Source organism: Chaetomium strumarium, assembly GCF_033439665.1.
Source record: "Chaetomium strumarium strain CBS 333.67 chromosome Unknown B0T15scaffold_5, whole genome shotgun sequence".
NCBI classification, from domain to species: Eukaryota; Fungi; Ascomycota; class Sordariomycetes; order Sordariales; family Chaetomiaceae; genus Chaetomium; species Chaetomium strumarium.
This window is the reverse complement of record NW_026944433.1, coordinates 199,666-222,529: the sequence shown is the minus strand read 5'-3', so window position 1 is coordinate 222,529 and position 22,864 is coordinate 199,666. Positions and strand designations below refer to the sequence as shown.

Here is a 22,864-nt window from a genome sequence, read left to right as displayed (position 1 = left end):
GTGGTGGTGGTGCCAATGCACGCTTCGCTTGACGGGAAGTATAGACGGACACAGAATGCCCGAGATGGGAAGAGGAGGGGCAGTCGTTCAGGGACTTCTGGTGACTTGGTCTCTTTTTTCTTTCCTCTCCCACTCTCTCACCGGACGGGGTGTGTTTCGTATAGGTATCTAGTAGATATCTATCTCTCCCCCGAACTTGGGCCTTTCCTGTTTCAAAGAAAGTACTAGTACTAGAAGTATATATCCCACCTTTCTTTAACACCGAGCCCGCCCGGCTTCCCCATTCCTTTCCTTTTCCTCAACCCCCACCCCCCCCCTCACACAAACCAAACACACAACACCCAACACCCAAACAAACTTCATATCAGCGCACTATTCACCGCCTAGCCAGCCCGACGGGCGGAGGAGCCGGCGGGTAACCGGTATTACTTCCCCCAGCCAAGCCGACCGGAGGCGGAGCGGGCGGGACAATAGGCGGTGGAGGAGGAGGCGGCGGTGGCGGATGTGAGAATGAGAATGTTGCGACTGGAGGCGGAGGAGGAGGAGGAGGAGGAGGGCCCGGTGGAAAGGGGACTCCCGGCTCCGGAGTGGATTCACTGGAGTCACTGGACTCGTTGTTGTTGTTATTGTTGTTGTTGCTTGATGATGGCGATGACGATGATGACCCTGACTTGGTGGTGGACGGGGACGAGGTTGATCCTGCTGTTGTTGTTCGGGAGGAGCCAACATAGGTGCAGCGGCGCGCTTTGACGACGAAGCGGATTATACCGACGCCGACTAGCAAGCCCAGCGCGGCGTAGGCGAGGGTGATGAGGGCGATTGTGTCGTTGCTTTTCATGGCTGCTACTAATAAGCCGCTTAGATGTAGATGAACCTGGTGGGTGTCTGGGGTTCTCACGGGATGACGGGGAAGATGATGGGGATTCGTTCGAGGCATTTGGGCCGTCGAATGGTGCTCTAAGAGACAGAACAGAGTCGAGTGGACCCTTGGAACGAAAGAAAGATCCGTTACATGTTGAAAGCAATCTGTGATGCGTATACCCGGTCCTCGAGGCAACCTCGAGAGTACCTGCATCCGCATCGTTCCACCACCGACATCGACCGAGTGATTCGAGCAGTCAAAGGCAGGCCCAAAGTGACCAAAGTAGCACAGACATCAACGCCTCGATTTGGTGTCACTAAGTTTTGAACACCCGCCGGCAACGTACATACAGCGAATTTAGAGGGCGACTGGAGGGGAGGTTGGAGAATATCAAGAAAGGATGAGGACACCGGACGTCCGAAGGAGTGTATCAATGGAAGCAACAAAGCTGCATCTTCGATTCTCTGACCAGCTTGACATCGCATGCAGTAACTACGCGCTTTCATTCCAAGATATTTTTTCTGTCCTATTCCTCCTCTTTTCCCCCGTCTTCCTCAGTTGCTGACTGTTAGCCCAAGCCTCCCACTTAGTTACTGGGTTTGATCCCATTTCTGAAGCCCTTTGTCTCATATAAAAAGCTCATAAGTGGGAGGTGGTAGTACATGTATTGTACAATACATACATACTCGGAGTCGCCGAATCTCAGCACCGTTCCGGAGGTGTATGCTGCTTCCCGACGTGAGCATCATGAACACCGCACAACGAGCCGCAAGCACCGAACACATGTGCGCCGTCATGACGCATCGCATCACCCGCCGCTTGTGTGAACGCAGATTCTGGGAAGAACCTTCCCAGGCGTGCTATAGCACGGACAGTTCTCTATTATGTTAAGCGCCGAGCTAGAAGATATTCCCAGTTATGGTCGAATGCTGTACAGCGTGATTCAGTGGTGCACTGGAATTTGCATAGTCGAAGAGATACCTATCCAACTAGAGGTTCTAGCCTTCAGTTGTCTACAGCATCTACTCAGTACTGTCATATTACTACCTCGCTACCTCCCTCCAATCCACCACTTCAGACGCGACTCGCTACGGTAGGCAACACAATTCAACTGCTCTGTGTCACCTAGGAACAACGGACAATGCCCACACCGTCCTTCATTGGCTTTTGCACTGGTACAGGCCACAGGAGCCTTACACGGTACATATAAAAAGAAGTCCTCGGACTGACCTTCGCAGCTCATCCCGATTCCCACTCATGGTGTAACAGTACCTAATCACGCAGCGACGTGCATACTTACCTACCTATCGAGTATCGAACCAAGCCTCTGCTTATCTCGGGTCCTGCTCCGAGCCGAAGACAAATGCGAGCGAGCCGCAAAAGTCTCATGTCGTATGTGTGTGGCTTGGTAAACCGTAAAGTGAGTGAGACTCCAATCATAAAATATGCAATGCACCTTGCGGCAGCTGGAGCTTTCTTTGGCTACCAGCCAGTTGGGGGGAGAGGGGCCATGCATTGCACCCACTCAAGGCATCCATCCATCCACAAGGACTCCGAGGTCCTTCTGAGATTCTCTCATCAGTCGGGTGCTGCCTGCTTTTCGCCCCCACTGGGGTGGAGGCGAGTTGTACCACATTAATACCTGGTAGGTAAGCCATGCTGTGCTGTCATCGCACCTGCGTACGACGATTCATAGGCAGACAGCATGCAGGTGGTATCCGATATCCATGTTCTCCCACTCCTGCGGACAGACTGAACGGCTCCCAGCTACCTAGTGCCGGCCGACATGCAGGGAGCCATCCATTGAGGTCCGAACCAGATTGACGGCAGTTGTCGTTGAGTCCGAGTCTCACGGATTATTAACGGTATGGAGTGGGGAAGAGGGCGGGGAAGTTTGTTTTCGGTCAACCTGCCGTGCCGACGACCGTTGTGATGTTGAACTAATGTATGTATTGTACATACGAGGACATACCGTACTTTTATGAACCCTGGCCCGTTGACTCTCTCCCCTCAAATGCTTTGCCCACCCGAACGGGGTGACCGTGAGATTAATGTAGAATGACGACATGAGGAATGTCCGCTGATGAGCCGTCTCCCAATTGACACCGGAATCCAACCTCCTCCCCTCCGCCTATTCCACCATCGCAGCCTCCCACAGCGTCGCACTCCTCAACAGGTCCTTGCCAAACTGCCGCTGCAAGGTCGTCATCTTGTCGATGAGATGGCTCGTAGCGACCGATTTGGGTCCCCACACGGTCAGCGCAATAGAAGCAGCGCGTTCCAGCCAGGTTATGCACTGCTCCATGTCGCCGCGGCGCTGATGGATCTCGGCAATGTCCTCCATGGCGTGTGCAGCGATCCCGTCCTCATAGAACGCCGGCTCCTCCTGCAGCTCCGAAAATGTTGAAGTCGGCGGCCGTGTGACCACGGACAGACAGTGACCGAGGGCCAGGTCAGAGTCGCCCGACAGCATGTAGAAGTGGGCCAGTTCGTTCTCTACCGTGCGTACCTGGTCCGACTCTGGCCCGAATACCGGGCGGGACGACTTGAGAAGCTCCGTGATGATCTCCAAGCCAGCGTGGTACTCGCCGCTGCGCCGGAGAAGCGTAGCGAGCGAGTCGAGGAGCTTGAACGTAATGGCCCTGGACCGTCCCAGCCGGCTGTTGAAGATCTCGAGCATGCACTGCAGGCTGTGCTGAGAGATCTCCTGGCAACCCTCGTCACCCTGAAGCTCCTTGCAGATCTGGGTGATGGGGTGGTTAGGCGAGAGGTTGGTCTGAGCCTCGCTGGCGAGGAATCGGAGGAGAATGCTCCGGAGCTCCGGGCGCGCACTGGTGTTCGCCGGTGACAGCGTCGCGAAGAGGTTCCGGAGGAAGTCAAATGGGTGGCTCGTCATGGCTGGGGCCGCAAGCCGACCGGCCTCAGCAAGCGCCGGCAACGCCTGCCGGTCAGGCCGCTGATTCGGGTCTTCCATAGATCCGGTAGAGATCTTGACGAGATAAATCGCATTCTTGACGGTGTTCCAGTATCTTATCGATTCATTAGAAGTTCGATGGCCCAGATAATCGTCCGGAAGGACACCCTGCGGCACGTTGCTGAGTTGCCAGTCGTAATACTCGAGGAGCTTCATATGGATGAGACTCATCGTGCGCGTCCTGGCGTCAGGGGAGAGGGACGGGGGAGGGGTCTTGAACAGATCATGTAGCTGGGCTCTGTAGGCAGCCAGACCCGGTCCCTGGGAAGCAGCAGGCACAACGAGAGCGCCCGAGTCCTTCTGGCCGTGAAACATCTTATCCGAAGACCCTGAAGCTGAGTGTGGTGTGCTACCTGGGCTATTGGGAGGTGAGAATACCGCTTGCGGGGACTTCTCCTGAGGGGGGATTGGGGGAAACGAGGAAAATGGAGGAAACGGGGCGGTGTTGGAACACTCTGGCTCATCTTCCTCCTTGATTAGGTCTGAGATGCTGATACTCCGCCGAGCTTGTCGGTTGTGATATGGAGGAGCGATAGTCTCGGCCCCGGCGGGACTGCTTCCGGAGGTTGTTGCCGGCGATGCCGGTGGTGGTCTCCGTACTCCCTGCTGGATGGTCCTGGCGCATTTGATGGTCTTGCGCAAGTCCTCCTGGCTGAAGTTCTGGCTACCGCTCTGGTCCACGGCCGAGGCGGAGCACTCAGCCCGCCGCGCAGCGCGCGCTCTCTCGTCGCTGTTGGCATTCTTGAAGACATTCCATTCCCGAAACCGCTTGTCGTACATGCGCTTGCTGACAGGGGGGTCAGTGAGCCGGATCAGAGTCATGATGGAAGCAAGTGAGCTGAGACGAGATAAGGAATACGTCTCAATTGGGCCCGAGACAGGAAAGCGATATCAACTAGAAAGGGAAAGGGGGCACGGCAGTAATCCCGTGTATTGGAAGCCCAGCGAGATGGGGATAATGAGATGGCTGGGGCGCTCTTTAAACCATCAAGCTCTTGGGGAAGAACGGCAGGCTACCGACTCAAGCCCACTTAGGCACTCGGATCTGTTGTATGAGGTGACGTGGTACGGCGGTATGTGCAGGTCTGCACCCCTCAGCATTTTTGCGGGAGACCACCTGGTCACCCGGCGCCGTGCGCTTGGTCTCCGTCCGTTTATCCGTTTCGGGGAGGACCCAAGGAGGCGGTCGCCATCGACGGTTGTGCAGGGAATGCAGGATTGCATACCTGGCTGAGAAGCCGTGGTTCCTTTTCATGACCTCGCTTACCCGCTTCAGCGGGTACTGCCGGTAGAGGCCGATGATGGTCTCGCGGTGTCTTGCCCATTCCTTCGCCGAGGGGCCCTGCAGCGTGCGGGATTTCCCATCCGGCACCGCGTTGTCCGGCATGGCGTTGGGATGTCGGCGCGGTATCGGCGTTGGCGCTGGCGCTGGCACTGCCGAGACCGAAAGCACAGTCCCTGAGGGCTCCGACCAGGCGGGCGCTACTGCACGGTTCTCGGACGAGGTCAGGGTCATGGTAGGTAATAATGCCAATGCCCGTCCTGTCTCGCGGCCAACGCTAGAAAAAGCGAGGAATGTGGAGGTGGGCAGACGGGGCGGCCCCCATCTGCTCGTAAGACGGAAATCCTTATAGGATAAAAGTCATAAAACCGTCCAAGAACTTTGCATTGAGCGGGGGTGGCTCATGGAGTCATCGTGTTGCACGCGATTTGCAAATCGAGGCATAAGTTGCGGCACAGCACCTGAAGAACCTTGCAGCTTCCAGTGACGTCCCGCGCTCGCATTGGCTCTCTCGTTGGAGCGCACCTGACCGCCGGCCATCGTTCCGGGAAGGTGCCATCGACGACCCGAGCTGAATTCAACGCACAAACTCAAATTCAGATTGGGGTTCAGAATTGCTTCAAATGCAGGGGAAAATGTAGTCAGGCACATTGCTTTAGGTCACTACCCTACAAGGTAGGAACAGCGAACAACGGTTGCCCTCAGACCCGGGTCGGAAACAAGGAAAGTGGAAGTTTCTTGAAGCTGACATTAGTAAAAAGCGGAGGAAACTTGGCTGGGCCCCCGTCAAGGAGGATTCATTGGAGGTGCAGTACACTAGGGAGTACTAGTATCGATCAACGTGATGACGAGGGACTAGGATGATCGATTGAGCAGGCTCGATGACCTGCAAGCTCCTTGCATTCATTCCTGGCCGCCGAAACACTGCAGCATTTACGAGGTGTCGCGAAGATATCCATTCCCCGATGTCTTGGTGCATGAGTCGCAAATGTTGCGCGCATATCCCAGCCGTTGTGGATAATGGGATGAGTTGAGATATGACGTGTCTTTTCCTTCTCCATGTACTGCTGTGCTGTATGTACGTACAGTAGTTTATAAAAACAAACAATGAGTTGGGGTGATGCCATGCGACTTGCGTCGACGTTGCGGTCTCCAGGACCGACTGATGTCTAATCCTAAATTCCCAAGAAGTAGTTCAGCGCTCCGTTACTCCTGTGTATGCTCGCATAACCATTGAAAGACACCAAACGCCCACCTCCTTGCTCAACTCGGCCCTTCACCGTCCATCAGTCAAGGAGGTCCTTCCCTTCCCGGTAGTTTTTGACGGCATCCGAGACAGCCGTCAGAAAAGCCACTGGCCTGCGGATTGTCAGTTTAGGAAGTCCGGGACGGCAACACCAACGGAGCATTGCATGGAATATCGGGTGCTATAGGAATCAAAAGTGGACGTACGCCTGTATTGATGCCCAAACCAGCGCAAGAATCAACGCCTTGGACTCGGCCTCCTTCATGCCCAGAGCTAGGCCGATGCCCGCACCCGCCAAGAGTAGATTGAGGACGCAGCCGAAAAAGGTGACAATTTGTTTGCGCCAGTGTTGTTCGCTCTCCGTCAATGTGATCCTGTTGGGCTCTACGGCCAAGAGGACGATAAAGAGCCCGGCATTGAGGGCGAGCCCCAGAGCTCCCTGAAGTTTGAACGAATGCACAGTCAGCACCCTGCTGCTGTGTCGAGGGTTGGGGGAGCATCCATACCACGACCAAGCACGTCATTAGCAAGGTGCGGGCTGCCATATCGAACATTAGCCCGTCTCCAAATTCGCTCTGCAGAGCGACGTGACACGGGTTCGCATTGGTCAACGAATAGCTCCATTGTGATTGCCGTGACCTTGTGCTCTCGCTGAGGTCGCAGATATAGCTGATAGACGCGGCAACAGCGAGACCTAAGTGGGACAGGATATTGAAGATGTGGACCAGCTTCCACCTAAAGTGCTTCGTCCGATACATGCCGACAGAGTAGCGTTGATAGTCTCAGATGCCGGGAAGGTCGATAGACAAGCAAACAAAAGCGTGGGGATTTCAGGTATGCAGAAACCTGAAAGTTGATCGTCGAGTCAGTGGTAAACACGCCGGACAAAGACGACAAAGAGAGTTCCTGCTCGTCAGTAGTCACAGAATGGGGGATGAAGTATGATTGTATGAAAGTGTTTGAGTGAGCGCCCCGATTATATTCTTCTAGAGGCCAACGGCGCAGCGTGAGTGACGATATTCCTTCTCGGCCGTCCCCGTGCCCGTAGACGCCTCACGGCCCTTACCTTCCCCTATCTGGAATGTTGACATATTCCGGGGGCAGTGACTCTATCCGTGCCATAGCACTGGTGGCTTGCCGAGTCAGACCGCGGTGTCGTTGATTCATCGATTGCCGCGGGTGAATCCTTTGGTGCTGAGGACGGAGGACTGTGGACTTAGGCAGCACTGTTTGCTATGGTGAGACTGGTCACCAAGCCCCTCGGGTTGCTCCTTGTGCTGCTCGCCGCCACTATGCGGAGCCTCTGCGCTTGTTGTCAAGCTCGCCGCAGAACAAGCCACATGCTCCATTCGCTTGGCCTATCCGCGGAAACCGCTAACCCCACTGATGTTAGCGTCTTGGGGGCGGGCAGCCAACTGGGCTCCTGGGTTTCGTCTGGAATAGCTTGCGCCGACGGCCGTTGGTTCGGATCTGGGGCCGAAATATGGATACTAGTGGCTCAAAAGATATCTTGTGTCACACATCGCCACGAGTCCTTTATGTCAGTCTCCAACTGCGATTGGCGGTGTGCCCGTTCCCGGTCGTTCTGGCTGCCGGGAAGTCATCCAATGGTGCGTCGCGAACCAAATGCGGTTTCTGATTGGCAGACATTACCAGTCTCGATCTCCCGCTCGATTTCGCGACCTCAAGGTTCTACGCAGCGTCGCAGTATGTTGTTTTTGCGCTTCCATTGCTGTTCAAACTGTTTCCAAATTCCTACTCGGCAGAAGGGTGGGAGGGGCATGACTTACTTTCGGTCTTGGCCGTCTTGGCAGAGCCGTTACGTCCATACCTTACTAATAACCCCCCGTTCCCTGTTGTGCAGAGCTGAATGCGCTCGAAAGGCGGGACACAGGGCACGAAACCTTCGAGAACGACTCACCGAGCTCTTAGGTGGCTTGACAAATACAGGGAGATCGGATACAGCGAAAAATGGAAACGCGATGCGGTATTTCCAGGTTGGAAGGCGCAAACTGCTGTGCGAGTGGCCAGCGCCAATGCACTGGGACTGGAAATTGTGGGATGTGGGGCTATAAGGCTGAATCTCGTGACGCCCCTGCCCTTATTTTTGGCGCTTGGCATCAGGCACAGGCAGGAGCTTCGCTTCCACGGATCGATCTGTCCGACCCGAACATCGAACTGGCCCCAAACGTTGGCTCCCGCCACATCACGAGGCCATCGGCAGCTGTGCCAGGATTTGGCTGAGTTGAAAGCCTGAAACACAGCTCATTGTTCAGCTGCACCCAATGGAATGAGCGCTTTCGAAAGTCGAAACAAGCTCTCTCTCTCTCGAGTCTCGAAACGTCTGCATAAGCAGCTACGAGGGGGAACGGTGAACCCGGGACAGGGGGTTTCCCATGAGATGACGCAGGGTTGTTGCAGTGGACTTACTGCTACGGTATGGAGGCATTCGATGTTTGGACCGACGATCTCCTTTGTGGGACGATCTCCGTGGCCAATGCCTCGTTGAGGAAGTGTTGTCGTTGGCAGTCTCGGCCCGCCAACAACAGATGAAGTCGACTTCCGTCATCGTTTGTCTACCCATGTGCCGTTCTACCACAGGAGTGACATGCCCGACAGAGATAACCGGGAGATCCGGCGAATCTGATGGTGGTCGGGGCGATTCCACGAAACGCGGATTCAGAAGAGAAACAAGCAAACGCAGTGAGCCAGCTCAGCTCTACGGGGCCGGTCTTAGTCACCGTCGACGGCAACTGAGGTGGGAGTGTATCTTCCGGCCAATCCGGCGATTTGGTTCGGTGAGCCAGTGAGCCAAGACTGCAGATGTGTGAGTGGATCTGGTCTTTCTCTGACTGCTTTGTCAAACCTGCCAAACCTGCATCGTCTTGCCCTCATCGCCCAAACAGACCCACTTTGTCCGGGCCGCCGCGGCTATGCAACGCCGACGTTCCCTGTTGCCCTGGCTGGACCCAACGGCGTGGAAGGGGCTGTGGCGTCCGGTGACACGGGTATTCGTCCCTGACGCGAGGAATCGAGGTTTGCCGAAGCCTAGCGTTCCACCACGGGTTCGGGCCGGACCCCATCCGCTCTCGTCAACGTTGGCCGGCGTGCGCGGAAGAGCCACCGAGAGGGCTCCAAGCCTCAGCGGCGCTTTGCCTTAGTCTTGCAGGACATGTCACCTACATACCGCAGTATGTCCTGTGTGAGCTTCATGGCTACCTCCTCAGTACAAATTGTCGGGGAAGACACCACCTCCAGACAATCTACTCCACCGCATACCAGTATCATCTTCTCACCCATAGCAGACCCGTTTGTGACTCCCTAGGACATCACGCCGCTATGTTGAAGCGAGCAATGCCAGGCAGCCCTCTACGGCGATTCGTGGACGTCCTGTTAGATGCCGTCTTCGATCACACCCAACCCTCAAGCTCGGGTCCTGATTTCCTGTGGACTGAACCCAACGAATATTCCCAACTACAGTGCCGGGGCTGTGACGAGGTATGCCAGCTCCTGCGCTGGGGCGAAGTGCAAAGGAGACGAGACAAATCTTATGAGGGGTCGTCGCCTTCTCGCATCGTGCATAACAGCTACCTCGAACTCGACCGCTGCGCAGGGGTGTCAGGTTGCGACACTTGCCGCATATTTCGCCGAGCCTTCCTCCTGGAACAGGTTACAAAACGAGACGCGGAGCGCTTGCAGCACCCCGACAATCAATGGCCGGTCCATGCGGTGCTGGATCTCGACTCCACCGGCGGGAGTCTGTTGTCCCTGACCATCAGGTCGCCAAAGAGAATCATCTTTTCCGCGACGGTCCACCTGAGTGATGAGCCTCGGCCCCGCGCTCAGGATGTGACCAGGAGGCTCGCCGGGCTGCGCTGCAACTACGACGAACTACGCCGGGTCATTGACGACTGCCGACAACATCACAATTGTTCTTCTAATCACCGTTGGTCTCGTCGAAACCCAACATGGCTCCTCAAGATCCTCGGCAATAATCGGGTCCAATTGATTGAAGGGCCACCTGAGCCTGTCGACTACGTGGTGCTCAGCTACTCCTGGGGAGACCCGGCGACCATGCCTGCTACTGAATGGGCGAGAATCAAGGGCGCTGGCACCAAGACAATCGACGGACGGCCTGTCCCCGAGCGGCTGAACCCCTTTCTCATGTGGGAGCTACCGGAAACCATGCAAGATGCCATCCTGCTGTCGGCGTCGCTGGGATTTTCGTACCTCTGGTACGACAATGCCTGTATTCCCAAGGGTACCGACTGGGATTCGGAGGCTTCCATCATGCACGAGGTGTATGGTAACGCGGCCTTCACGCTTGTTGCCTCGTCGAGCACCAAGGCAACCGACCACTTGATACACGACAGGCTCGCTTGGACACACCGCAGCAAAGCATGCAAGCTGCGCGGCATGTGGCTACACAACACCTTACTGCCTCTGGACCGAGTCCGCTTCCAGTCCCCCGTATCACAGAGGGCATGGACACTCCAGGAAGAGCGTTTATCACCGAGGGTCGTGTATTGGACCGCCCAGCAATGGTACTGGTCTTGCTCCGAGCGTCAAGTGGCCGAGATGGGCGAGCTTCAAAGCATATCCCCACCTAGCGACGAGACACCTCGAAGCTGTCCGCAACGGTTCCTTGAGCTCTGCCACACCGGGGACGAGGAAGAACTGCACGACGAGTGGCTCGATGTTGTAGAAGCCTATACGCCACGGGACCTCGTGGAGCCCAAGGATCGATTCTTGGCCATCGCCGGCCTCGCCGTGCGCTTCTACAATGCGAAAGCGGTCACCGGCGGAACGGCGGTGACGGAAGACTACTTGGCCGGACTCTGGAAAGACAACCTCGCCAGGCACCTCGCCTGGTCGGTTGTAAGTGCAGTCGACCCGCGGCATAACCTGCAACACATTGCGCCGTCATGGTCGTGGGCATCGCTGCCTCTCCAGGTCCACACTCGGACAAAGGCCCCATTCAGGCCGTCTAAACACTTCGAACTTATTGCAGTCGAGCACGTTGACGCGGCGGATGCGAAGCCAATACCACACCAAGCCGCGACAAGGCCTGAGAGTGCCTCCACCGACTACGTCAACCGAGGGCGACCCGTGGAGGAGCGAGGCAGGGGCGTCAAGGTCGTCGAGGTCCAGGGCCGCTTCCGGCGCTTCATCGCCGAAGACGGCCAGAAAGTCAGGTGGGAAGCCATCGAATGCAAGCGCGCCGGCCAGCGATCGAGCTTCGACTTCCGCGCCTTCCCCGGCCAGCATATCTACGCACGCCACCCGGACGACGGCCGCATCATGTCTCGAGATGCGCACAGCGGCGAGGTTGTCGGGCAGCTCGATTACCTGGTCCAATGTGAACACGCCAGATCCGCGGATCAACACGATACTGCGTACCTGGCGGAGGATGCCGAAAAGGAACTAGTGTGTCTTGAATTGGGCGAGTTGGCGATGCTCTTACTAGTGCCGAGCCAGAACTGCGATCAACCTGATTCGTACAGGCGGGTTGGCGTTGCCATCGCATACGGCAACCGTAAGGGTTTCTTTTACGGGTGTGACACAAAAAGGATACGTCTCGTATGAGGACGTCGGGTAATTCGAAGATGGGCTGTACAGTCCTATTTTGCGTCGTTGGTGGGTTGTATTATTATCCCCGTTATTTGTATCAGGTCTGTACTACAACTTTTCCTGGGGACTATTATGACGGAATAATCATATACCTCGGGGCACTGGTGGGCTATCTTGTTGCTGGACAATGACATTCAAGTTAGAATTTAACACATGCTCTGACCTTGGTCACCAAGTATCCTTATCAAGTGGTGCAATTTCAAGCTGTTAACGTGTCTACTACTGCTCAGGCCAGCTCTGTCAACGTTCCGACGGCATCCGGGACGGGAGACTAGGCAAAACAGTGATGCCACCGCCTTTCTGCTGGGACTCACGATTGGTTGCAGTGAGCTTACAAACCAAGCAACAAGAAGAAGTCCAAGCGGAAGTTCGCTCTCGAGTCTGTTCTGCCCTGTCTGGTTTCCTTCCCATCCAGTGTCTGAACAGCTCGAGTTACGTTATATTCGCACGATATTTATAATGATACTAATGCTGCCAGTTTTCAGATAGCATCTCAGATTATTAACTTGGGCGAAGCATAGGAGCCCAACATGGATTGAGGATGCCTCCCCAAGTGCGACGACCATTAGCAAGTAAATCACGACTCGGCGAGTATGCCCGTCTTACGCCTCGCCCTTCACCAACCTACCCTGCACATAGACGCGGAGGATATTCCTATCATCCCCCGTCATGACGAACTTGTCAAAGACAGTCCTCAGACTATCCTCCTCTTCCTCGACCATGGTCATGATACCCTGCTCGCGGCCACGCGTGCCCACGACGAGGGCATCGAACTCCTTGCCGACGACAAAATTACCCACCTTGTCCTCGAGCCCGCAAACCCGGGCGCCGCCGAGCGTGGCCAGGTAGAAGACCTCCTCGATCGCCAAGCCCTTGTCTGCCGGCGCCGCGGCCTCGCGCGCATGGCTGGCAATCATGGCGTGGCGCATGGCATCGAGCATGCTGCTGGAGAAGCCGCCGCCGCTATCGGTGCCCAAGCCGACTTTCATCCCCCTGCGCAGGAACTCGCGCACGGGCGCGGCCATAAACCCGCCGCCCACGGTCATGTTGGAGGTTGGGCAGTGGGCGACGCCGCACTGGAGCGCCGCGACGCGCTCCAGCTCGTGCTCGCTCATGTGGCAGCAGTGCGCCAGGATGGAGCGCGGGCCCAGCAGGCCGTAGGCCGCGTACAGGTCGGCCTCGCTGCCGCCGAACTGCGGGAACAGCGCCCGCGTCGCCGCCATCTCCTGCTCGGCCTCGTTGAAGTGCGTTTGGATGGCCAGGTCCGGGTTCTTGTGTGCGATGTCGCCCAGCCCCCGGAGGAGGTCGGCGTCGCATGAGATGGCGAAGCGCGGGGTGAGCACGGGTCGGACCAGGTCCTGGTCCAGCGACCGGATGTGCGAGATGCACTCCTCCGTCACGCGCAGGCTCTCGTCGACCGAGGCGTCGCGGTAGTAGTCGGGCGCGTTGCGCGTCATGTTGCACTTGCCCACCAGGGCGCGTTGGCCCTTCTCGACGCACAGCTCGGCCAGGATCTTGGTGGCCTCGCCGTGGACGGAGCCGTAGTACGCGGCGGCGGTGACGCCCTGGCGCAGGAAGCCGTCGACGCAGCTGGCGTAAACGCGGCGGGCGTAGTCGGCGTCGCCGAAGCGCGCCTCGTTGGGGAAGGTGATGGCGTCGAGCCAGTCGAGGATGTGCATCCCCTGCCCGAGCCCGCGCTGCGCCCACTGCGGCGCGTGGTTGTGCGTGTCGACGAAGCCCGGGAGGAGGAACTGGCCGGGACTCAAGCGGTGGATGGTGGTGGTCTCGGGCGGGAAGTTGAGTTCCTCGAGCGTTTCCTGCACTTGTTGCGTGAAGTTCGTCGGGTCCAGGAAGGCGGCGATTTTACCTTCAGCGTCGACCGCGACGAGGGCGAAGGGAACAATCTCGAGCTCCGAGGCCGAAAGCGAATGGATCACGGGGCCAAAGAATATTGTCCCGGTCTGAGCCATGATGCGGATGTCACGGTAGGCGGGTTGTGCGTGATACGTCTACTATCGACTGAAGTGCAAGGTTGAAACGCATACACGCGGGGTAGAGCCAGTCACTCTTGCCGGAGTTGTTTGATAAGGTACTTACCTAGTAATAAGGCAGAAAAACTTTGCTTCCCTAGAGCCAGATAGGTACCCAGCCCGCGGTTTTGCTCTTGGACTGTTTCCTTTGGTACAGCTCGAAGAATGAACAGCTCACTCACTAGTCCTGTGAGCCGTTCGTCAACAGCGAGCCAGAATCAGTCAGCTCATCGCCCGTGGACGAATATATCCCGCTTCGCTAAGCAGTTTAGTGCTGAGGACCCCAGGCCTACCTACCTACATAAGGTTTTTGGTAGCTATAGTCAATCAAAATCGATCCATCATCCCGCATCTTGGTCTCATCAGCACTTCGCCCTGTTCTAGGCGGCCTATTCTATATATCACTTGTCAAGGCAAGGCATATTCACTCTTGCCGAACTTCACCGGTACCACCTCATACGCACACACCGTCTCTAGTTCCACAAGGTAAGGTTTCATATCATTAAGTCCCAGATGTAGAGCGTCCCAATTTCGTCTGCCCTAAGAGCGAAAAGAAAAGATTTGTACATTGTACATACATGAGACTGGAATAGACAACAACACAAACATCATTTCTCCTGATTCGCCGTGCAAGTTTCTTCGCCTAGTTCAGCACCCCGGCCAACCAAGTACGTATCAGGTGCCAGTGCAACGAGCAAAGATAGAGAGAGAGGGGGGCAAGAGCCCAGATATCCCCCTTCACGCGAGGTCTCCGCGAAACATAGCATGTAGGAAAGTGGAGAGCGAACGACACAGGAAAGAAAAGCGAGATGTAAGCCTCCCAATGCCATCGACGCTGCCACCAGAGAAAACTGCCGCCCAGACCCCGGGGTATCAAGCCGATAGATATTTTCATGTACCATGACCATGACCCAATTGTAGCAGGATCTCGGCCAGTTCTCACTCGCCAGGCTTTCCCGTTTTCCTTTTAGTACGGGGCGCCCATGTGGCCAGGCGCGTGCATCGGAGCGTGCCGCATCTGCACACTCTCAGCGATGCGGTTGGCAACTTGGCTCAGGTTGGAGAGCGTCTTCAAGGCTGGGTCGTGCGGTGCGATCCGGCTGATCTCGAGGAAGAGCCCCTCAATCCGAGTCTTCAGGAGATTCATAATCTTCGGCGTGACCTCGCGGACTTGATCATCCTGCAAAATGCGAGTTAGTTGACTGGTGCGCGAGGGGCGAAAAAACGAAGAAAATATGCAACGAAAAGTTCATACCAGGTTCCCGAGATTCTCGTTGAAGGCATAGATCACGACCTCCAAGAAGTTGACCTTTTTCAGCAGTTTCTGCGAGCTGCGGCTTATATCCACAGAGACGGTGGCCCCGACCGACAGCAAGAGGAGAGGCGGCAGCTCCTGGACGAACATCGGGTTGTAGTCGGCCAGCACCCGTTGGAAGATCTCCTCGGTCTTATCGCCCGACTGCAACCAGCGCAGCATCGCTTCATCGTAGTTGCGCGACCGCATGAGCTCGTCAATGGTCTCGATCAAGTGGTCCAGCTCCAGCTTCTGACGCTCTTCACGACTCTTAATTGGTGCAAAAACGACCTGGCCTTCCTGGCTGCCGAATTGATGTTGGGGCTGGTGCGGGTACGAGGCTTGGGCGGCATGTGGAAGGGCCGCAAGAGCCTGGTGCTGGTTATGCTGGTTGTGCTGGTGCTGCAGTTGGTGCTGGCGGTGTTGCTGAGGAGGAGGGTAGCTGACCAGTTCCCGAGAAGCGCTGCCGGGCTGGCCGTGGGAGCCAGAACCGCTGTAAGAATGAGCATGCCCGCGCACCTGTTCTTCGGCAACCATGGCCTTCTCGCGCGCCTGCTCGTTGACCTGTTGCTTCAGGGCGGCCAGCTCTTTCTGGACCTGCGACTGAGAGGTGGCCAAGGCGGAGATGGCATTAGTGAGATCCTGTGTTTGAGTAAGGAGCCTGTCGAGCTTGGCATCTTCGCTTCGCCGTCGCTCTTCCAGCTGTGCAAAAGCCTCGCCGATTCGCGAATTGACATCCTCGACGATGCGCTGGTGCACAGTCTGAGCCGCCGTCTTGGCGACCGCAGGGGTGAGTGCGTTGAGAGACCTGGTGATCTGCGCTTCAATCTGAGCATTGACGCTGTGGGAGACCTGGTCCGAAATTGGCTTCACGACCTCAGGCTTTAGCAGCGCCTGGCTGATGGCGCTGGGCAGAAGCCTCTGGATCCCCTTTTGGAGCGCGTTCGGTTGGGCGCCCGACTTGGTGCCCAGCTGCTCCGAGACCGACTTGTCAATGGCGCTGCCGACCGAGGGAATGACGCTGTTGTTGATCTGAGCAATGATGAGGTTCTTCAGCACAGACTCGGTGTTCTCATTCAGCACATCCGCCACCATCTGCAGCAGCGTGGACTGGTTGCTTGCAAAGGCCGAGTCGCGGCTGTCCTGGAACTTCTGTATTTGCCCCAGAACGTCCTTGAACACGGCGTCAAAGCGACTCGTGACATTGGAGATGATGCGCGATTCCATTTTCGTGACCACGGCATCAAGCTGCTCTTGCGAAATCGAGGTGGTGCCAAAGGAGAACTCTGCAGCAGTGTCGGTATTGCGTGCAACTTTGTTAGCCTTGTTCTGCGAATTCGCCCGAGTGACGTCTGTTGAAGGACCGTGCTCTCCCCGGTCGGTGGCGGCGGCCCTCTTTTTACGGCGGTTCTTCTCGGTCTTCTCTGGCGCGGGCCCGGGCGTCTCAACCGCATCTTTGCGTTCGAGCCTGGGCAGCGCCGTAGAGTCCGGACCTCTCTTGTCATCGCCCTGGGGAGATGGGATCTTGAGCGCAGCGTCTTTGGCGCCACGGGCGGCGATCCGGATCTGTGGAGTCGCGCTCGGATCATTTGTGGGGAGGGGAGGATTGGACAGTGTTTCGACGGTTTGCACCGGAGGCGGATTGAGCTTCGATATCTTGGCAAGACCAGCCTCGACGGCATCCGCGGGCGCAATCACCTTGTTGTCCTTGGTCCAGCCCAGCTCCGAGTGCTTGATGAACAAGCAGGTGACACCCTTCGAGTGCATGGCGTACAGCTCGAAGAGTGTCGGCTCATCGCCGTCAGCAGCGGCGGCGGGATTATCCAGAATGTTGAGGCTACGGAGCACGCCCTTGTTGGCGAATGAGTATTCCCGGATGCCGCCAATCGCGGCAGTAAGCTCGGGCTGCGGAATGGTCGGGTCCTGAGCAACGAGACGCTGGATGTAGTCCACTTGCGACATGTTCTTGAGTGTGTACTTGGGCGCCGAGAGGTGCAGGAAGTATACGGAGTTGCGCGTTGGGTGTCCGACGATAATCATGCTGGATTGCGCATGGTACATGACACTGCAGACGGCATCCGACTCTTTGTTGTGCGGGAAGTTGAACTCCTGCACCGGCTTGCCCAACGCGAGATCCCAGAGCTGGAGAGTGTGGTTCTGCTTCATGCCGACGATCATGTACCTCAGAGCGGTACCTTTCTGGTACGGTAGGAACTTATCCAGCAGCAACACTGACGTGGGCCATGCCTTTTCGCCCTCGGGCGTTGTCGTTAAGGTCATGAGCGCCTCCTTGATCTCGTGAGACGTCCGCGCAGGCATGGGATTCAGGGGATCCGAATCCTCCTTGACCGCCGTCAGGTCTCGGACATCCCAGAACTTGACCCGCCCTGACTTGTCCAACGAGACGACGAGCGTATCGTCATGGCTGAAAATGAAGTCTTTGCCGGCCTTGCCGGTGTTGATCTTCAATGAGCACTGCTTCAGCATCTTCTCGGTGTCGACGACACGGTCATGGCTATCCTTGAAGAGGTTGTGCTCAAAGATGAAGGAAGGCCAGATGATGTTGATCGACTTGCCCCTGCCGACAGCGAAGAAGTCTGGATGCATAGACGACGGCCGGGCGCGTGTCTTAAGAACGCCTCCGGGAGCGTCACCACCCTCCTGAGCCGAGATTGGAGGCAGTGCGAAGCCGTACTGCTCCGGATGCGCGTCCTCCAGGTGGTCCAGGTCACCATTCTTGAGCTGGACCCAGTACACCGTCCCGCTGACTCCCGTACCGATAATGGCCTCCTTGGCATGGTGGTGGTGGGTCGGAGAGGACGAGATGGCAACGTTGAAGATCCGATCCTTGGTGTCGGTAAAGAGCTTCGCATCCTTGCCGTCCTCCTGTCTAACCACCCGCAGTCCGCCGGCCTTGGACATGCCATACGCCATGTAAGTCTCAGAGGCCGAAACGAGGTTACGGTCGACCTGGTCAAAGTCTTTCTTGAGGCGGGCAATGTCGAGGATGGCATCTTCGCGGAACACAGGGCGTGCCTCGTCAATCTCCTGCAGGTTGATGGTGATCCAGGGCTTCATGGGGAAGTTGTAGACTTTGATGGGCGCGGCCGTCTCCTCGATCACAACGATCTCCTCTGCCTCGGCGCTCTCCCAGCTGTCGGCCACCGGCCCCTGCGCCGTCTGGGCTGTGTAGTACCCACTGTCCCTAGCTTCCTGGGCATTCTCGCGAGCGGGCGAGTAGTGCACGTACGTGTTATCCTCTTCCTCGGCGAACTCCTTCTTGGTGGTAGGAGAAGCGGCTGTAGCAGACGGCGCAAACTCTTCGTGCTTCCCAGCACTTGTGATCTGCTCCGAGACAGGCTCAGCCCGCGATTGCTCCTGTTCGGCACGTGCCAGAGCCTCTCTGGCTTCTCTGTCGGCCTGTTCTGCGAGTCCGCCGACCGCGTCCGCAACACTCTCCTTCTTGTCTTGGCTGAGCAGGCGCCCAGTGACAGGAGCTAGATTGGACGAAATGGCAGCGGTGGGGGAAGCACTGGCATGAGTGGGCGCGGCAAGGCTGAACTGGGAAAGCGGGGAGGCAGTGTGCTCCAGCTTACGCCTGACGTGGTCAGGGCTGTCATCGATAGCGCCACGATCGCTGACTGGGCGCTTCTTATCATGGGACGAGTGAGCAGAGTCGGGCTTTTTTAGAATCTGGACCGGGCCGTGAGCGGGTTGGGAAGCTCCGGGTGTAGTGGAAGATTTCGGTGTCCTATGGATAGGGGAGGAGCCCGTAACACTTTCGAAATGCTCCGGATAGCCAAGAGCACCCTGCCTCGAGCTCGACTGATGAGAATGTTGGGAAGGAGGGGTCGAGTCAAACTTCGGGGGAGGAGAACCCGCGTTCTTGTGCTCAAAGTCAAACTCAGATCGCGATGCTAGCGTGTCCACCAGGGTTGCCTCGACAGACCGACGGCCATGTGAGCTTTCGGCATCTTTGGTATCGTCCTCGGCAGGCGCCGGAGCAAGCAGGTTGGATTCCGCGAAATCGGCCGCGTCGTGCTGGCTGGGCTTCGGCCTGTTGAGGAGGTTGAGCAGGTATTGCTGCGTGTCCGACGGGGGCGAAGCCTGGTTCCACGTCGACTCCGGCTTCGCCGGCTCCGGCTGCACGTTGCCCTTCATAAGAGCAGCGAGAAGGCCCGTGGGATCGGCAGCTGCTGGCGCGGGCGCGTGGATGACGGGAGGCGCAATTGGCGCTGGCGCAGCAAAGTTCATCGGCGGCTCTCGAGTCGACGATTGGTGGCTGGTCGGTGGACCGCTCTGCCCGCTAAACTTGAGCAGGTTGAGCAAATGCGCGGTCCGATCGTCTCCTGTCCCTCCTCCGCTGCCACCAGTACGAAGACCGCCCATCTGATTCATGAAGCCGGGAGGGAATTGGGACTGGGAAAATCCAACTGGCGGTGTGGGAGCTACGGGCAAGAAGGCGGGCGAATCTGCGACGTTCTGCGCATGACTCGGGATATTGGGAGAGTCGGGGTTCGAGCGGTGGCCGTAGAATTGCTGGCCGCCGTGGTTGTAGTTGAACTGGCCGCCGTGAAAATCGGAGCCCGAGGTTGGGCCAGGGCCGGGACTGGGCGCCGACTGCAGGCGAAGCTGGGCAAGCAGCGATTCGAATTCTGGATTTGCCGCCTCTTGATCGGCGGAGCCGCTGCCACCAGGCAAGCCGTAGTTGGACATGGTGATCCGTCCGAAGGTCTGGCCGTAATAATCGAACTCCAGTCTCCCGGTGGGTTAGCGCAACCCGGGCTGAGGGCGCGGTAGTGACAAAATGATGACGCACAGGACCTCGGTGACGGGAGGAGCCGCGCCGTCCAAATATCGGTTTCTTGAGATCGGATGACGCTGAATTACGTACCGACCTCAATAGTGGCAGTTTGTAATTGGGGAAAATGGCGGCGCTGCTGCATTCAGCAAGAGAACGCAGGCGCAAGTTCTGTCCACAGAACAGAACAGAAAAAGGCGAAAACAGAAAGCAACGATGTTGCGTTTGCCTGGCGGGACGCCAAACAACCTGAGTGCCGCAGAAAAATATATTGCAGGCTGGTTGAAGGCGGTTGGGAGAGCTGGGTGGTCCGTGCTTTGCTTTTAGCGGCTACACGTGTCCGTCGTTGTGGCGCGTTGCAAGCAAAGGCGGGCCGTGGGGAAGGGCAGCTTGGCCCAATCGGGCGCTTTGTGAATGTTTGAAATCTGCAAATCTCGTGTGCTCCAGCAGAACAGGGCTACCTCTTAGGCTTCTGCTCTTCCCAGGAGCCAGGCCCCATAAGTATCATCCGTCATTACTAGTTTCCAAAGTTCCGGGATGAGAATTGACATGCCCAGGGCTGCTTCCCACGGTCAAAAGCAATGGAACCGTGACCTGTAGGTGATGCATTCATGCTACATACTGTAGGTAGGCCCGCAGCTACCTGCCCATCAGCTAGGTAAGGTTTTGTACTAGGTCCGTGACCAGACTCTCCGTAACCAACAATACCAAAAACCCAATTACCACTTTCATCTCTAGATTATACCTCTGCATATATGAAGTAGTACTATTACTAGAGAGAAAGGGTCATAGCAGCTGGAGCACGTGCATGTACCTTATGTGCAACGTGCACTACTATCCAAGGTTCTCTGATGAGGCGGTTTCTTCCGGTTTCAGAGCTTGCCCGCTCTAGACTAGAGTCCGGTATTCTGTATTAGCTTCATCTTTGACGTTGCATCGTCATCGGGTTGCGGAAAACTCATTAACAAGCCAAGATACGCCTTTCCATGCCAACTACTGTACTTTTTACCCAGTCGAGAAGTCAGAACTTGCAACATCGTGGCCTGCACCGTGGATCATGTGGCATTCTTCTGTGGACGGGCGTCTGGAATCCTAGGAGCTTCACGATCCGATTGGCCAAAAATCACACTCCGTGCACGCACCCTGCGCATCGCGCGAGTTTCCGGTTGTCGCAATCTAGGAACACTCGACGGCATTTTCACCAAGCCTCTCCATACAGTCCGAACCTCATCTGAACTTCTCGCCTGCTGCTTCGGCGTTGGCATGGTTGCACTCGTCGCATCAAGCCCTGAATAGCACAACCGCCCCGGCCACCTCGAATCCTTCAAGAACTGTTTGCGGTGACGGAAGACTGACACCAGCGATCCGCAATGTTCTGTCTTCGCAGGTGTGTACCCTTTTCGCATCGTCGCGTACGAAGCTGCCTTGCCTCGCGCTCAGCCCATGTACCGCGTGACAGGTGCTGACATGTTTCTGTAACCGCCACTGCAGTTGGCTCCCCCTCCTGTTCATCCCGACAAACGCATCGCCGGCCTTCATTTTCTTCTTCTTCCTCTGCACATACTTCCTCAACCGGCCATGCTTCTACTGCTCGTTTCTCCTCCTCGTACTCTTCCTCACATCGTGTAACTGGTCCGACCGCTGCTTTCTCGACTTCAGCAGCAACTGGTTCCAGCCTCAACCCGCAGGGAGCTACACGTATTTGCCAACTACGGTGTTGAAAGGACAACAGACGGCCAACCTCACGGCGACCGATGACCTCAACGCGACGTCCTCGGCTGTTATTGTGGAGATGGTGAACACGACGGCGGAGGCGTTGGCTTCCGCTGCCACGGAGCAGATTGCAAGGGCCAAAGTAGAGTGGACGGGGCTCGGTCTGGAATGGCTGCGAAGTCTCCTAGGCCGAAGGGAATGGCGGATCGACTGTTTGGATCTCTACATCAGGTTATAGTTACCAAGGAGTTGCTGCGCGGCTCAAAGAGTGCCGACCTGGCTCACGTGCAAGATTGCGCCTGGCGGTCGCCTGCCAAGTCCTGGCTACAGAGGTTTGGACACAGCGGTGCTTCCACGGGCATCATTTACGGCGCTTTGGGCGGTGATGAACATGATCTCCCCTCGATCTGGCTTGTTGGGCGGTTCGGACGGCAACGGACGGGACAATGGATGAACGACGCCGTGCGGGGAATGGACGCCTGCTTGCGGATTGGTCATACCTGGACCCTGCAGAAAGGGTCCAAGGATCGACTTGACCGCCGGGACGCTTACGGAGTACCTAGCACGAGTCTCTCTCTGCAGCTGCGCGGTTGGCAGATGTGCCTACCGCTGCTCGGAAGATGGGACAGCGGGATATCATCCAGTACAGAGCTCTCGGCGAAATCAAGCAAAACTCGAGGATAGTCGGTTTTCTTCGGAGGCGGGCAAGCAATGTCATAACTGTTCAACCTGTCAGGCATTGGAAGAGTTTCCAGCGACGGCGTCAAGTGCTTCTCGTTTCGACCCAGACGAGTATCCATCGTCGGTCCCGCCAGCTCCAGATTACGGAAATATCAACCGGGCCGTCAGCCTCAAAATGTCGGATGTACGGCAAGTACGGGGTACGTACCCTGCATTATCGGCCTGATGCTCCGACCTCCGGCTTGTGGCGACATCGGGCAGTTGGTGGGTGGGCCGCCCCGAAACCGATCAGATGAAGAACCAATTGCTCGGCTGGATTCCAATAAAATTGAAGTGCATGCGCGAAGGAG

The 22,864-nt window shown here is 56.8% G+C and overlaps 8 protein-coding genes across 8 annotated transcripts; 3 read left to right on the top strand and 5 right to left on the bottom strand.

Annotated features, from left to right (window-relative positions):
- Positions 1 to 204: 204 nt before the first annotated feature.
- On the bottom strand, positions 205 to 1,104 carry B0T15DRAFT_224569 (uncharacterized protein). The gene has a single exon (XM_062862855.1). The coding sequence runs from the start codon at positions 1,079 to 1,081 to the stop codon at positions 377 to 379; it is 705 nt and encodes a 234-aa protein (XP_062719722.1). The 5' UTR covers positions 1,082 to 1,104; the 3' UTR covers positions 205 to 376.
- Positions 1,105 to 2,756: 1,652 nt separating this feature from the next.
- B0T15DRAFT_224452 (uncharacterized protein) lies at positions 2,757 to 5,643 on the bottom strand. Its single transcript, XM_062862853.1, has 2 exons — positions 5,063 to 5,643; positions 2,757 to 4,623 (listed from the first exon to the last, which is right to left on the bottom strand). Exons 1-2 carry the CDS (start codon positions 5,350 to 5,352, stop codon positions 2,994 to 2,996), a joined length of 1,920 nt encoding a protein of 639 aa, XP_062719721.1. The 5' UTR covers positions 5,353 to 5,643; the 3' UTR covers positions 2,757 to 2,993.
- Positions 5,644 to 6,404: 761 nt separating this feature from the next.
- On the bottom strand, positions 6,405 to 7,122 carry B0T15DRAFT_400615 (uncharacterized protein; the record flags this gene model as incomplete). Its single annotated transcript, XM_062865071.1, has 3 exons — positions 6,405 to 6,477; positions 6,571 to 6,803; positions 6,871 to 7,122. 3 exons carry the CDS (start codon positions 7,120 to 7,122, stop codon positions 6,405 to 6,407), a joined length of 558 nt encoding a protein of 185 aa, XP_062719720.1.
- Positions 7,123 to 7,284: 162 nt separating this feature from the next.
- On the top strand, positions 7,285 to 8,676 carry B0T15DRAFT_224532 (uncharacterized protein). The gene has a single exon (XM_062862854.1). The coding sequence runs from the start codon at positions 7,600 to 7,602 to the stop codon at positions 8,437 to 8,439; it is 840 nt and encodes a 279-aa protein (XP_062719719.1). The 5' UTR covers positions 7,285 to 7,599; the 3' UTR covers positions 8,440 to 8,676.
- Positions 8,677 to 9,438: 762 nt separating this feature from the next.
- Positions 9,439 to 12,187, top strand: B0T15DRAFT_224430 (heterokaryon incompatibility protein-domain-containing protein). The gene has a single exon (XM_062862852.1). It carries the CDS (start codon positions 9,704 to 9,706, stop codon positions 11,948 to 11,950), a length of 2,247 nt encoding a protein of 748 aa, XP_062719718.1. The 5' UTR covers positions 9,439 to 9,703; the 3' UTR covers positions 11,951 to 12,187.
- A 165-nt stretch (positions 12,188 to 12,352) lies between these two features.
- B0T15DRAFT_535042 (uncharacterized protein) lies at positions 12,353 to 14,249 on the bottom strand. The gene has a single exon (XM_062869476.1). It carries the CDS (start codon positions 13,963 to 13,965, stop codon positions 12,598 to 12,600), a length of 1,368 nt encoding a protein of 455 aa, XP_062719717.1. The 5' UTR covers positions 13,966 to 14,249; the 3' UTR covers positions 12,353 to 12,597.
- A 743-nt stretch (positions 14,250 to 14,992) lies between these two features.
- Positions 14,993 to 20,035, bottom strand: B0T15DRAFT_399494 (uncharacterized protein; the record flags this gene model as incomplete). Its single annotated transcript, XM_062865011.1, has 2 exons — positions 14,993 to 15,205; positions 15,281 to 20,035. 2 exons carry the CDS (start codon positions 20,033 to 20,035, stop codon positions 14,993 to 14,995), a joined length of 4,968 nt encoding a protein of 1,655 aa, XP_062719716.1.
- Positions 20,036 to 21,490: 1,455 nt separating this feature from the next.
- B0T15DRAFT_512148 (bladder cancer-related protein BC10-domain-containing protein) lies at positions 21,491 to 22,071 on the top strand (the record flags this gene model as incomplete). The annotated part of the gene is made up of 2 exons (XM_062867959.1): positions 21,491 to 21,507; positions 21,612 to 22,071. 2 exons carry the CDS (start codon positions 21,491 to 21,493, stop codon positions 22,069 to 22,071), a joined length of 477 nt encoding a protein of 158 aa, XP_062719715.1.
- Between the last annotated feature and the right edge of the window lie 793 nt (positions 22,072 to 22,864).

Coding starts and splice junctions, on each gene's coding strand:
- B0T15DRAFT_224430 (XM_062862852.1), top strand. CDS start 9,704: ATGTTGAAGCGAGCAATGCCAGGCAGCCCTCTACGGCGATTCGTGGAC.
- B0T15DRAFT_535042 (XM_062869476.1), bottom strand. CDS start 13,965: ATGGCTCAGACCGGGACAATATTCTTTGGCCCCGTGATCCATTCGCTT.
- B0T15DRAFT_224569 (XM_062862855.1), bottom strand. CDS start 1,081: ATGCGGATGCAGGTACTCTCGAGGTTGCCTCGAGGACCGGGTATACGC.
- B0T15DRAFT_224532 (XM_062862854.1), top strand. CDS start 7,600: ATGGTGAGACTGGTCACCAAGCCCCTCGGGTTGCTCCTTGTGCTGCTC.
- B0T15DRAFT_224452 (XM_062862853.1), bottom strand. CDS start 5,352: ATGACCCTGACCTCGTCCGAGAACCGTGCAGTAGCGCCCGCCTGGTCG. Junction 4,624..5,062: donor AACCACGGCTTCTCAGCCAG/GTATGCAATCCT, acceptor CCCCCCTGTCAG/CAAGCGCATGTACGACAAGC.